This window comes from Semicossyphus pulcher, unplaced genomic scaffold (genome assembly GCF_022749685.1).
Source record: "Semicossyphus pulcher isolate SPU_LCO1_2020_fin unplaced genomic scaffold, fSemPul1.0.p SCAF_11, whole genome shotgun sequence".
NCBI classification, from domain to species: Eukaryota; Metazoa; Chordata; class Actinopteri; order Labriformes; family Labridae; genus Semicossyphus; species Semicossyphus pulcher.
Window position 1 is genome coordinate 29,454,300 of NW_027211615.1, and position 13,201 is coordinate 29,467,500.

The 13,201-nt window shown below is 45.4% G+C and overlaps 1 protein-coding gene across 3 annotated transcripts in view; it reads right to left on the reverse strand.

Annotated features, from left to right (window-relative positions):
• Nucleotides 1-1,736: 1,736 nt before the first annotated feature.
• The window catches only part of snx14 (sorting nexin 14), a 23,095-nt gene continuing 11,630 nt past the window's right edge, over nt 1,737-13,201 (reverse strand). For all 3 annotated transcript variants that reach the window (XM_069686105.1, XM_069686097.1, XM_069686112.1), the window contains 11 exons: nt 12,756-12,839; nt 12,282-12,382; nt 11,553-11,664; nt 11,423-11,463; nt 10,543-10,662; nt 8,439-8,562; nt 6,539-6,703; nt 5,512-5,607; nt 4,689-4,780; nt 3,950-4,006; nt 1,737-1,883 (listed from right to left, as the gene is read on the reverse strand). In XM_069686105.1, coding sequence (XP_069542206.1) covers nt 1,857-1,883; nt 3,950-4,006; nt 4,689-4,780; nt 5,512-5,607; nt 6,539-6,703; nt 8,439-8,562; nt 10,543-10,662; nt 11,423-11,463; nt 11,553-11,664; nt 12,282-12,382; nt 12,756-12,839 — 1,019 coding nt within the window. In that variant the 3' untranslated portion in view covers nt 1,737-1,856. The remainder of the gene's footprint in view (nt 1,884-3,949; nt 4,007-4,688; nt 4,781-5,511; nt 5,608-6,538; nt 6,704-8,438; nt 8,563-10,542; nt 10,663-11,422; nt 11,464-11,552; nt 11,665-12,281; nt 12,383-12,755; nt 12,840-13,201) is intronic.

Consider the following 13,201-nt stretch of genomic DNA (forward strand, 5'->3'; position numbering starts at 1 on the left):
ATGTCTGTCGGGACGCAGAGCCCCGTCACGCCACAGACTTCAGAGTTGACTGAGTGAACGTAAACCCTAACAGACCCTGTTCTGTGTCCTGACGATAATCCGGAGTAAAGCTGGTCAGACTCTGTGGGTTTTTATTCATTTTGTTGGAGAGACATGGTGTTTACTTCAGGTTCTTAATGAGTCAGAGGATGTGAATATTTACTCGCCTGCACGGAGAGGACTCGTGCAGTCTCTAAATAATCTCCAGTCCATGAGAGACAAACAGTTACTGGGCCGGCTTGCCCTACTTACTGGTGACCGCATGCTCAGGACGGCTTTGCCAATTTCTCCAACAAAAGCTGAAGTTTGTTCCAACTGTTCTCAGAGAGACTTTTCTTATTGTTTATCATTCCTGGGAAAAGACCCAAACCAACGGCGTGTGGAAAACATCCACAGTCACGTTTTATATTTGCATGGATTTTTCCTGGTTGTACGGAAGCCCAGAGAGGCAAGACAAAGAATCGTGGTGACCGTCCTCTCTTCTTCTCTGTGTACGACTTTAGAAAAATCCTGTTTATAAAACTTTTCAGGTTCAGTAATTTATTTTTATTTGTGAGCAAGTCGAGAAAACTATGACGGCGTATCAGGACCATTGTGATAAACAAAAAAACAGAGCCGATGGAGAAGAGTAACATACCGAGAAAAAACAATTTGATTAAAAACAAGAAAATTTAGAGAATAAAGTCGGACATTTCCAGAAACGATGGCAGATTTAATCTCATAAAAAAATGTGACTTATTTCAGCCAAGACAAACAAAACCTTCCGTCAAAAACGTGGAAGAGAAAACAATTTAGATCGGACTTCACCAGACGCGTCCCTCCGGGCTTCCGTACATTAAAATTGTTTGCATTATTGAAACACTGTAGCTGTCCCACTTCAGGGGCTGCATCCTTCGAAGGACGTAGTCCAAGTCTGTCCCATTTCAAAGGCTCCTTCAGATGCGTCCTCCTTTTCCCACAAAGGATCCATCGGGTGCATCCTTCGAATCCCAACGTATCCCGAGTTTCATTGCGCGCCAATTGAAACAAGATGGCGGACTCTTAAAGAAAACACTTTAGTCTTTGGTTTCAACTCAGTCGAATAGCTCGCAATAGAAATGTTAAATAACGAAAGGGGCCTTCAAATGATCTTTTGATAAGTAGCTACCTGTTGGCGTTCGGTGATGCAAGCGTAACAGCGGGAACAGCTGGTGACGCACACAGGAACTCCTCCGCAGACAGCTGGGCCTCAGCGTCTACGCAGGCCACGAAGAATGCAGCCCCACAAATCTGACAAACATCTGATGTCACTTCTAATCACCTGCAGCAGATACTTCCTGTTAGAACTGAACTGTTTGGATTTGAATGAATGTTTCACAGTAGATTTATTATTCTGTTTTTTTCATTTAAAACGTTCCCTCTGGATTCAGGAATCTCGACATGTTTATGTGAGAGATTTGTTCCGATCACGACTTCAGCTGCAGAAGTGACAGGTGAGATTTTACCAGGTCACAAACATCTGTTCCGGTAAGATGATTCCTGATGTCCACAAATTAAAACTACTTAAAACAAATGACTGACGTGTGAGCGAGGAGATCCCAAACGTGTCCAAGAAAATGTACGAGAAAGAAAAGACAACAGAAAGCGTGACTTGTAGTGGCATCAATAAATATGTTTTATTAGTGAATGTACAGAGGAATGTGACGACGATCCCAGAGGAATGTGACGACGATCCCAGAGGAATGTGACGATGATCCCACAGGGTTTGGAAACAGCTGAGTATGTATTGCACGTCCGTGATCCGGGAGGAGGAGATCAGCGTGGATTCATCCCGGGGTTCACACCACGATGGCTTCCTTCACGCCCTGAGGAGGAAACACCAACATGAGACACCTGCTGCACGTCTTCACTGTTAGCTCACATTAGCAGTTAAATGAGTTCATCTGATGGTGCATTTAAGAGGAGCAGCTAAACTGTTCACTGGCTCCAGCTTTCCAGATGTTTTCTGAGTGAGTGCTAGTTGTTTTTATTTTCCCACAAACTAAAAAAAGAACGTGTGAAAGCAGAGCTGCTCAGAGGCGGAGAGAGGACGACTCTGTGGAGGTTTCAGCTGACTGAGCAGAAACAGGAAGCTGAAGCTCAGCTCCTCCGTGTGTAACTTCACGGCAGCACTGAGGTTCACTCTAACCGCAGCGCGATCGTCAGTCTGAGTTCAGTCAGGGCGAGAGCTTTCAGGATCCACACAAACATCATCACGGCACATGAGAAGAGTTTGTCTTCAGCTTACATTGGGCCGTGGTTAGCCTAGCTTAGCACACAGACAGGTAGAGCCGCAACGATTAATCCATCAATCTCCTGAAACTTAATAAATACTTCATGATCTATGAATAGTTTTGGTCTTCACAAAGCAAAGATGTTGAACACATGTTGGTTCTTACATTTAGCGACGTGCTGTTTTTAACACTTTATGAATGAACGTTTTGGGATTCGAGCCGCTGAAGTGATTTTAAGACGTCTCTTTGGGCTCTTTGAGCATTTTTACAACTTTCTGACATTTTATAGACGAACAATTAATCGATTTATCTTTAACAATTATCTCATAATCTGAAGATTATTTGGAGAACAGACAGGACCCTGGTGGTAACCGCTCACCTAGCTCTGTCTAAAGTTGATAAATATGCAACTGACTTTGACATAGTGTTCATTTTTTTGGACCGGCACAGCCGACGCTCCAAACTACGACTTTATTCATTAGGGCCATAATGAAGAAAAAGGAGCCTGAAGAAAAGAGTCATATTCGGAGAAAAAACTAGAAAATTCAGATTAAAGTTGTAAATTTGTCAGAAAAAAAGGCAAATGTGTGAGAAAAATAACTTCAAGGAACAAAAACTAGAAAAGTAGCGTCACTCTTCTCCTCCAGCTCTTTGTTTTTGGTACAATGGACCATCAGGCGACGTGAACACGAAGCTGACTGAACACACTCTGTCTCGTTTGTTTAAACTGCACACAAACACAGCTGTAACGTATGTCAGTAGAGTCTACGGTCAGCTAGCAGCTCTGTCTGGTCGTAGTTATGCACACTGGGGCTTTGGGCTACATGCTAATCAAGCTAACAATACAATGAAAGAAAATAATGAATTTCTGTTTGTGCAGGAAGGAAACAAACGAGACGCAGAGAGTTAATCTCCTGGACAGACCCAGGCTAGCTTCTTCCAGCCTTTATGCTAAGCTAGGATAAACACAGCCACAAGTCCACCTTTTTCACTTTATAAGGTTGGTATCCATCCGCTCACATCGCCTCACACAGAAAGTAGACCCTGTTAATCCACTGCTTTACAAGGAATAAACCATGTTGGCTCCCTGATCTGACGTGTGAACACCGCTCGACCTGTCACAGCAGCTTTTCATCACCTCCACACTCCTCTCTTCATATTCAGAGAACCATTGCACACATCGACGCCCTCGTTGCATCATGGGAGGTTGCACAGTCTCACCTGGTGTCATAGTAATGCAGTGACATCTGTGCAGAGCGTGAATCACTTCATCGCTTTGCATGTGGTTTGTCACCAACACTCACACTGGATTTAAATATGTAACAGCAGCTTGTCCTTTCCTCTCGTCTGTTTCTAACTGTGATCACAGACACATCAAACACAGACACTACATGTGCTCTGAAGCAGCAGGTGCTTTCACCTAAACTCGGCTCACTGTTGTTCCGTGACCTGAAATAAACCAGCTCAAAGACTTTGACTCTGATTTACATGTAGGAAACAAGCCTGATTTAAACTGGATGTAAGTGAATCTACTTCCTGTTTCTAATTAAAAGCCTATCAGAGGAAGTGATGCTTTCCTTCACACATGCTGTAGTATCACCTCCTCTCCTATCACTGAGTGTCTCATGTATCACTTCTGCACGCCGTCGCTTGTTTACCTTGCTGAGCTCAGGGAACAGCTCCTGCACGGCGATGTCCAGCAGGACGTAGGTCATCTGAGGAGACACGACAGCAACATGACGTCACTTCAGTTAGAAAGGCAGAACTCTCAAACATCAACAGGTTATAATACATGAAACTACAATCGAACAGAGATTTGAATCTTATTTTGTCCGTAGCTCAAAGTGTCTCCGCCTTCAACCACAGGAAGTAGCATCGAATCATTCATTAGTTTCAAAGTAAAATTCAGTGTGTAAGACGAAACTTTTAATACACCTGTGGTACACACAGTATGTTACCCAGACGATGGCGCTGTAATCTAGCTCAAGTTTCGTTTCGCCGGTGCGGCCGCCGTCCTCGCGACAATCAACGTTACCGTAGGCCGAGCTCAACGACCGCACCGGGAGCTCGCAGGGTTACAAACTCGACGTGGTGAAAACAGATGGTAGGATATCATTTCAAATTAAAATCAATGGAAATATTGTTGGAATAACGTTTTTATTCATGAACAGCAACAGAACACCTTTCTCCCTCTGTGATAGCCTCAAAAACAGACTGCCACTTATATTCTGGATTTTACGGTAATTTAAAGCAGCTCGGCTTTGAGCGGCGACAGCAGGTCTTTACTCAGCTTGTCTGTCTTTGCTCGTCTGTATAAAAAGAACAACTGCATCAGCAGAACCGCGCGCTTCATAAAGCTCAGAGGAACTCTTCACCTGCACGTTCGTTTCTGCGTACCTGCTTGTTGAGGAGCGGCTGCTGGATACCGTCGAAGAGGAGCCGGATGCCTTCGTACTTCGCATCCTCGCCGATGCACTTTTCCACAAAGTCTGCAGTCAAACACACGCACGCACGCACGCACGCACACACATACACACACACACACACACACACACACAGAATTGATTGAACCATTGCTTCATAATAGTTTACCTCTAGCTGGGTCTGGCCTGTCTCAAACCTTGGCAGAGGCAGAGCTGTTACACTCCTTAGTGCGATAAGGAGTGATGTGTCATTAATAATGTTAGCGTTCAGTTTATCTAATATATCTTTACACTGATGTACAAAACATCTGACGCCTCCATGGTTCATTTTGCTTACAAAGGTGACAACACAAAGGAGAAGTGTGTATCTGAAAGAACACGTGGTGAAAGTCGGAATCTGCAGACCAGCTGAGGAGTTTGGGGAGGTGAAAGTGGTCAGACCGTCCCACAAGACTCTTCTCCGAACGCTCGGTGGAGAACATCACGATGGGTCCAAATATGTGGACAAAGCTCTACTTTAATTATTATAATATACATGTATATATATATTCATAGTTTTTGTTTTAGGCCTCATGTTCTGTCTCGCTCAGTCACACTTTCTGTTGGTAAACAAAGTGGAACCTTCTGGAGTTGGTGGAGACCAAAGCAGAGCTAAATGGAAGTGAATATTGACCTCATGTACGGCTCCAATGGGGAGATCATAACACTACGTCTGCTGGGATTAAAGGATGAAACATCCACACAGAGACAGAGCGTCTTGAGAGACGAGGCGGACGGTGTGACTGGTGAAAACTGACCTGGTAGATACTTCATCATCTCCTCAAACGTCCTCTTGGCTCTGATCTTTTTGTCCTCGGTGGTTCGCTCGTCGCTGCTCTCACAGAACACGGCGTCTACGGGAAAAGAACAAAGTTACACTTTAAATACATCAGTGGTTTCCTTCTGTAGTCGAGCTGCACGATCAATCGATATTAATCCTGATCACGATTTTTGTCTCCCCACGATTAAATAAACGTGACTGACGGTGATGATGACGTTTAAAATGCTCCGCCCGTAGAAAACTCTGCTGCATATCAAATCAAGCGCTCCCTAAACTAACAGCCCCTCCCCCAGGGGGCGATGGAGAGCTTTGGGCTTCACTTTTGGGGGAGCTGGTGTGTCATGTGATGAGTGCCGACCTTACAGAGAGGAAGAGTAAACAACAGAGACGGTCGGAGAAACTAAAGTCGAACGAGCTGGTCCCCTGAAACGGCTCGTCAGCGCTTGTTTGGAGGTGTTTCAGGTTTAAGTGATGTGAAGAAGAAACAATAATCAGCAGAGAGGTCATGACCCCTGCGTCTGCGCCGCAAAGCAACACGACTAACTTGTTGAAGCAGCTGAAAGAACAAAGTGCAGCATGATGAGAGTGTGAAGGCCGAGAGGAAGAACGAGCTGCTCCCCGTCCTCCAGCGTCACGTCAGACATCCAGAACAGAGACGCTGCACAGAGACACCCTATCACCCAACTCACACAGACACACTGACATTACCCATGATGCACCACACTCAGAACCTGATATTAAGTCTTAGTTTGATGAATGCAGCACAAAATGTTACTGAAAGCGTTGCTCTGTTTATGTAAATGTGAAAGTACGATAAAAACATGTCTGTGAGGATCGTCTCAGCCCGAGTCTGTCTGGAGTTACACAGAGGAGGGACAGATGTGTTTACAACCCTGATAGAGGACTCTCTCACATCTCTCAGTGTGTGCACATAGGAAACACACACACACACACACGCACGCACGCACGCACGCACGCACACACACACACACACACTGCCCCACCTCTCAGCTGTGTGATGAGGGACACCAGGTGGTGCTCCTGCAGGACCTGCTCCAGCTTGGACTGCATGTACTGGTCCATGTAGGCTTCAAACGTGTTCTTGAACAGGATCCTCCCTGCAGCCAGGACGTGGTGCAGCCAGTCCGACGTGTGGAACACCACCCGACCTGTGGATCACAACACCAGCGCAGACTGAAGAGGAGCCGACACAAGCTTTGATCATTCGTTACAACAGCTTATTTCTCTTGTCTTGTGACTGCTGTGTTTTCAGAGAGACATAGTCTGACCTGTCTCCACACTTTGTTTTGCTGTGTGCTCGGGCTGGGGAAAGGAACTCATCAGAACTGTCTGCCACAAAGGGAAAAAACAACCATCTTGTTTTCTTTGTATTTCTTCAAATCAACCACAACCCTCTCGGGCGGAGCTTCGCCCAGGAGGCAGCGACAGCACATGTGGGGAACTGAGCCGTGGCGTTAAAATGTCTAAACCCCCGCAGAAGAAAGCCCCGAAGAAAACATGACATCTCAGGGGAAACAATGAATGCAGTGTGTTCAGTCCATTTGCATTCTGCTGTATTTACTGAACGTTCCTCTCTAAAATAATCTGCTCACAGGTGCACTTTGATGATGCAATCAGCTCCTGCACACGCACAGATCAACCCGACTGTGGCTTCCAGTGAAATGATAAACTCTGCAGAGCTTTCATTCAGCTGCTCATAGTTTGACTGTTGTTTCACTACCTCCTCTCTTTAGGAGAAACTAAAGAACAGCAAGTGAACCTGTATGTTCCCATGCAGCTGAAGAGAAGTCGCCTGCTGAGGAGTGAAACTGAGAACATCACTCCTGAGTCCTGCTCAGATTTTCATCATGAGAATATATTTCTGACTCTTCTTTTAAACGCTCTCATAATGCTTCGCCTCTAAAGAACCGAGCTTCAGTTGGACCTGTTTGTATCGTCCCCACAGGTCAGAGGTTTGTTGGAGGACATCTAATAATTATGGCGTGCGGACGTTGTGTGTGATGTGTCTTAAGATAAGAAAGTACTTGATTGATCCCCAGAGCGGACGTTCATCCATCAGGAGAGTTCAGTGATAATAATCATACAGCACGATCAGAATTGTGTAGAACAATTGTTACCAGCAATGGTCGACTAACAGAGGTGGTATCAGCTGTTAAACATCTCGAGGGTTTGATTAATGAACACTCGTTCAGTACGTCACACACAAGCTGGAGCTCGTTCTTTACAAACAAGTTTTTCTGTGGATGTGAAACAGAAACTGGTGGAGTCTTCCTTTTAACCTGTCACTGATCATGGTGATGTATTGTACATGAATGCCTCTGCTCAGTGTCTCCACATACTGGATGGTGTGTATCACAGGGCACAGAGGTTCCTCTCTCACTCCCCACTTCCTTTTGGCCTCTACAGTGAGCTGGCCTGCTTTATGTACGCGCCGGTATGTTTTCATTTACAAAGCTCTTCAAAGCTCTCCTACTTATCTTCCTGTTGGTCATTACGATCTCCGCTCTCAGAACTTTGAACATGTTGTTGTTCCCAAAGTCAGAACCGAACTGGGAAAGACAGCCTTCAGATTCTCTGCTCCGACTGGAACAATCTACAGACTGAACGTAAACTGTGAAACACAGTCCCACTACATGAGAACGGTAAAATGAGCCCAGGCTGTCTGCGTGTAAATGTTTCATCTCATCACTTGTAATGTCAGGAACTCTATGTGCTTCTGTGTTTTAACTGTTGAAACGTTGCTGCTGCGAGCTCTGCCTTGTAAAACAGATGTTTGATCTTAATGGGACAAATCTTAAAAAAGGCCGAACAAAATCAAACATGAAACAAACAGCGCTCTCTTCCACATCAAGGCTCCTGCTGAACTCGTTGAGCATCACTTACCGACGTACGTCATGCAGTCGTACATGCCCTGAACGGTGATCATTTCCATGAAGTAGTTCTGGTTGTGTTTCCTCTCCGAACTCTCCGACAGGTTCGCGTTGTTCTTGAACAGGTCGTTGAAGAGCTGCAGGTGAATCATCGGCAGGTGTCATCAATATTAAACTTAAATTAGGAAAGCATCTGTGGACTCAGACAGTCTCAGACAGAGTCTCAGAGAGAGTCTCAGGCAGAGTCTCAGGCAGAGTCTCAGGCAGAGTCTCAGACAGAGTCTCAGACAGAGTCAGACAGAGTCTCAGGCAGAGTCTCAGGCAGAGTCTCAGACAGAGTCAGACAGAGTCTCAGGCAGAGTCTCAGACAGAGTCAGACAGAGTCTCAGGCAGAGTCTCAGGCAGAGTCTCAGACAGAGTCAGACAGAGTCTCAGACAGAGTCTCAGGCAGAGTCTCAGACAGAGTCTCAGACAGAGTCTCAGGCAGAGTCTCAGGCAGAGTCTCAGACAGAGTCAGACAGAGTCTCAGACAGAGTCTCAGACAGAGTCTCAGACAGAGTCTCAGGCAGAGTCTCAGGCAGAGTCTCAGACAGAGTCTCAGAGAGAGTCTCAGACAGAGTCTCAGACAGAGTCTCAGACAGAGTCTCAGAGAGAGTCTCAGACAGAGTCTCAGACAGAGTCTCAGACAGAGTCAGACAGAGTCTCAGGCAGAGTCTCAGGCAGAGTCTCAGACAGAGTCTCAGAGAGAGTCTCAGACAGAGTCTCAGACAGAGTCAGACAGAGTCTCAGACAGAGTCTCAGACAGAGTCTCAGAGAGAGTCTCAGACAGAGTCTCAGACAGAGTCAGACAGAGTCTCAGACAGAGTCTCAGACAGAGTCAGACAGAGTCTCAGACAGAGTCTCAGACAGAGTCTCAGACAGAGTCTCAGACAGAGTCAGACAGAGTCTCAGACAGAGTCTCAGACAGAGTCTCAGACAGAGTCAGACAGAGTCTCAGACAGAGTCTCAGACAGAGTCTCAGAGAGAGTCTCAGGCAGAGTCTCAGACAGAGTCAGACAGAGTCTCAGACAGAGTCTCAGACAGAGTCTCAGACAGAGTCAGACAGAGTCTCAGACAGAGTTTCAGACAGAGTTTCAGACAGAGTCAGACAGAGTCTCATACAGAGTCTCAGACAGAGTCTCAGACAGAGTTTCAGACAGAGTTTCAGACAGAGTCAGACAGAGTCTCATACAGAGTCTCAGACAGAGTCTCAGACAGAGTCTCAGACAGAGTCTCAGACAGAGTCTCAGAGAGAGTCTCAGGCAGAGTTTCAGACAGAGTCAGACAGAGTCTCATACAGAGTCTCAGACAGAGTCTCAGACAGAGTTTCAGACAGAGTTTCAGACAGAGTCTCAGACAGAGTCTCAGACAGAGTCTCAGAGAGAGTCTCAGACAGAGTCTCAGACAGAGTCAGACAGAGTCTCAGACAGAGTCTCAGACAGAGTCTCAGACAGAGTCAGACAGAGTCTCAGACAGAGTCTCAGACAGAGTCTCAGAGAGAGTCTCAGGCAGAGTCTCAGACAGAGTCAGACAGAGTCTCAGACAGAGTTTCAGACAGAGTTTCAGACAGAGTCAGACAGAGTCTCATACAGAGTCTCAGACAGAGTCTCAGACAGAGTCTCAGACAGAGTTTCAGACAGAGTTTCAGACAGAGTCAGACAGAGTCTCATACAGAGTCTCAGACAGAGTCTCAGGCAGAGTCTCAGACAGAGTCTCAGACAGAGTCTCAGACAGAGTCTCAGACAGAGTCAGTCTTATCTCAGGTGCTTTTGCATGAATGCCTGTGAAAGTTTGCATGCTGTGTTTTTAATATAGAGTTTCCCTCTTTGTGTTCTTTAATGGAGACATCTTGGAACAGGGACATTTAGGTATGACCATAAACAGAAGCTGAAGTTATAGCTATTATATAACAATCACAGTTAGTAACTTAATGAGTGTTTATATGGTGGGAACAACTTTCTCCCTGGAGAGCAACAACATGGTTTATCAAAGGAGCAGGAGGAACCCTTCAGTAACACACTTCCTGCTTGTTAGCAGGAACAGCAACTCCTGTTGCAACTGATGTTGAACTGTTTCACCTTCTTGTTGTTCTCCGCGGTGGGGCTGAGGATGGTCAGCTCGGGGCGGCTGGGTTTGGGTTTGGGCGACTCGCAGGAGTTGAAGAAGGACTGGATGAACGGCTCCAGGTTCTGTCCTTTCTGGAAAAACAAGAAGTAGCAGTGTTTCATACCATCAGTGTCATGTTGAACTCGAGCCGCTCTGAGGAGATGTCTTTGGAATTGGGATCCATGTTCATCCCTCTAAAATCTACCACGGACACCCGGGACAGACACGTTAAGGGAGCCAGGATTTCTAGCAGCAGCATTTCAGACTCTGAGCACTTAAATCCCGTCTCAGCCTTTTGATTATTTTCCTGGACTTTATTCAAGCAGCACTTAATGCCTGTAAAGCACGATCAGAGTGAAGGACATGAAGAAGGCTCTTAGAGGTCTCTTTTTTCCCTACCAAACTAAGAGGTCAGAGGGCAGCCCTGTGAACAAGGAAGCGACTCCTCCCTGCACATCAAATGACACACCACAGATCCTCCACAGCTAACAGGTGCTGAGGAGACGGCTGCTTTACGAGGAACAACCAGGAAAGGTTTCCTTTCTGCAGACATGCTGTGATGGTTTGTGTTAGAGGGCGCGCGCTGCAGCTGGTGGTAGACAAAGCCCTCGTGTGGCTCATAAAACAACTTCTTGATGAAACTTTACGCAGCGTGATGTTTGCTCTTTAAACTCTGACAAATAAACGTCTCCGTAAACTAAATCCACATGAAGAAACAACGCTGCAGATACAGTCTGCCCTGCTGATACAAGGAAGGTGATCTGATTAAAGCAGCAAAAGTTCAACAGTTCGGGAAATCTAACCAAACATATAAACAGACTTTATTAATCCTTCACCTCAGGAGGGACTCACCTCTTTAATCAGCTTTCCAGGAACAGACTTGAAGATTTTTCCTGTAAAATAAAAAAGACTCAGTTAAAGAAATCAGAGCGTGTGTGTGATGTAAAGAAAAGGCAGCAGGACGTTTATCATGTGTTCATACCGAGGTTGACATCAGGCAGCATCCGGTCCAGGAACTGGGACTCCATGCTGTACGGAGACAGGAAGTCTGCCAGCAGCTGACTGTTACTGAGCTCTGGATGCTGCAGGAGCCTCTGCGCGGGGACACACACACACACACACACACACACACACACACACACACACACACACACACACACACACACACACACACACACACACCAGGAGCTTACTGCATGTAGAGTGTAGGGGTTAAACCACTTGTCTTACCTAACACAGGCTGCAGCTTCTGTAGAGTGACAGTAATAAAACAATCATTTTCCTATGTGTTTAAATTCTACAGTAACAGCTCAAATTATTTTTGGACTTGCATTAAAGTAACCAATGTGCCCCTTCTGTTTACCTGATGATAATAATAATTGTGTATTACAGATGTACAGATCGAGCATCCGTCTACAGGACACATACACACTAATAAAAAGGCTTGTTTGCAGCTCATATTTGTGTTGAAACCTTTCCTACATTAACCTAAACATGTTTATGATATGATCCTCAGAGTTAAAGAGATCTTCCCCTGACTCCTTTCTAACACTGCTTTGCTTTACTGCCCTCTAATGACTAAACACCAGTATTTTAAGAGTGAACACCAAACTCTGGAGAGCGCATGTTAAAAAAAAGACTAATTTCCAAAGATAAACAACAGCAGAAAATTAAGCTTCAACATTTTGCTTATTCCGTGAAGGTTCATTACCTGTAAATACTCCTCAAACTCTTCCCTTTTAGATGAGAGGAACTCATAATTCTTTGGTCCAATGATTCTTTTGGATGGAAGCTGTGCGTCTGCAAATGTGCCTGAAAAACAATTCACATGTGGCTCATTATATATACGAAAACGTTTGTTTCTGCAGCAGAGGGTCGCTCAGTCTTTCTCCTCTATGAAGTCTGCTTCTCGTGTGCAGAGAGGCTGAATCTGCTCCGAGCTCTGTGCCATGCACGCCTGTGTGAGCAGCAGAGCCAACAGGGCAGAGACACAGGTGGATCAGAGGGAGGGGGCGGTGAACCACAACCTCCTGTTTGGGGGGTCGCGGCTCAAAAAGGTTCCTAAAAACATGATTTTACAAGTTTTTGTTCCTCACAGATTTCTGCCTTTAATCTCAGTTTTTTCTCTGAATATTTCTCTTCTCTTGTAAACTGTTCAGGCTGATTAATAATTAAAGTCGGTTACCGTGGAACTCGGTGAGTTTGGACTCCAGCACGTAGAACTCCAGATATCTTCTGAAGACGGACCACTTTTCAGTCTCATGACCGACTGCAAGAAGAAGAGCAAAGTCACAGCGTCCAACAGATGTTTAATGAGCTGATGCTTCAGGCTCAGGTAAGATACACACTCTGGTGTAAATGAGAGACTTTTTCCTCTTTGATAAAAATATTCTACTTGGTTTGAAAGTCCATAAATCAGGTCAGTGCAGAGTAAAAAACAAAATAAATTGGCTGCTTTTATATAAAGTCTGTGGATCAGAAATATTGGTTAACAACGTGACAATCTTTAGCCAGTAGAGTTTTCATTCATTTAAATCAGACTGGAGAAGTGAACTCTCACAGGTTCGTATTTACAACAGCAAGAGAAACTTTAACAACACATGAATCACTGTGTAGCTGCAGCTTTGCACA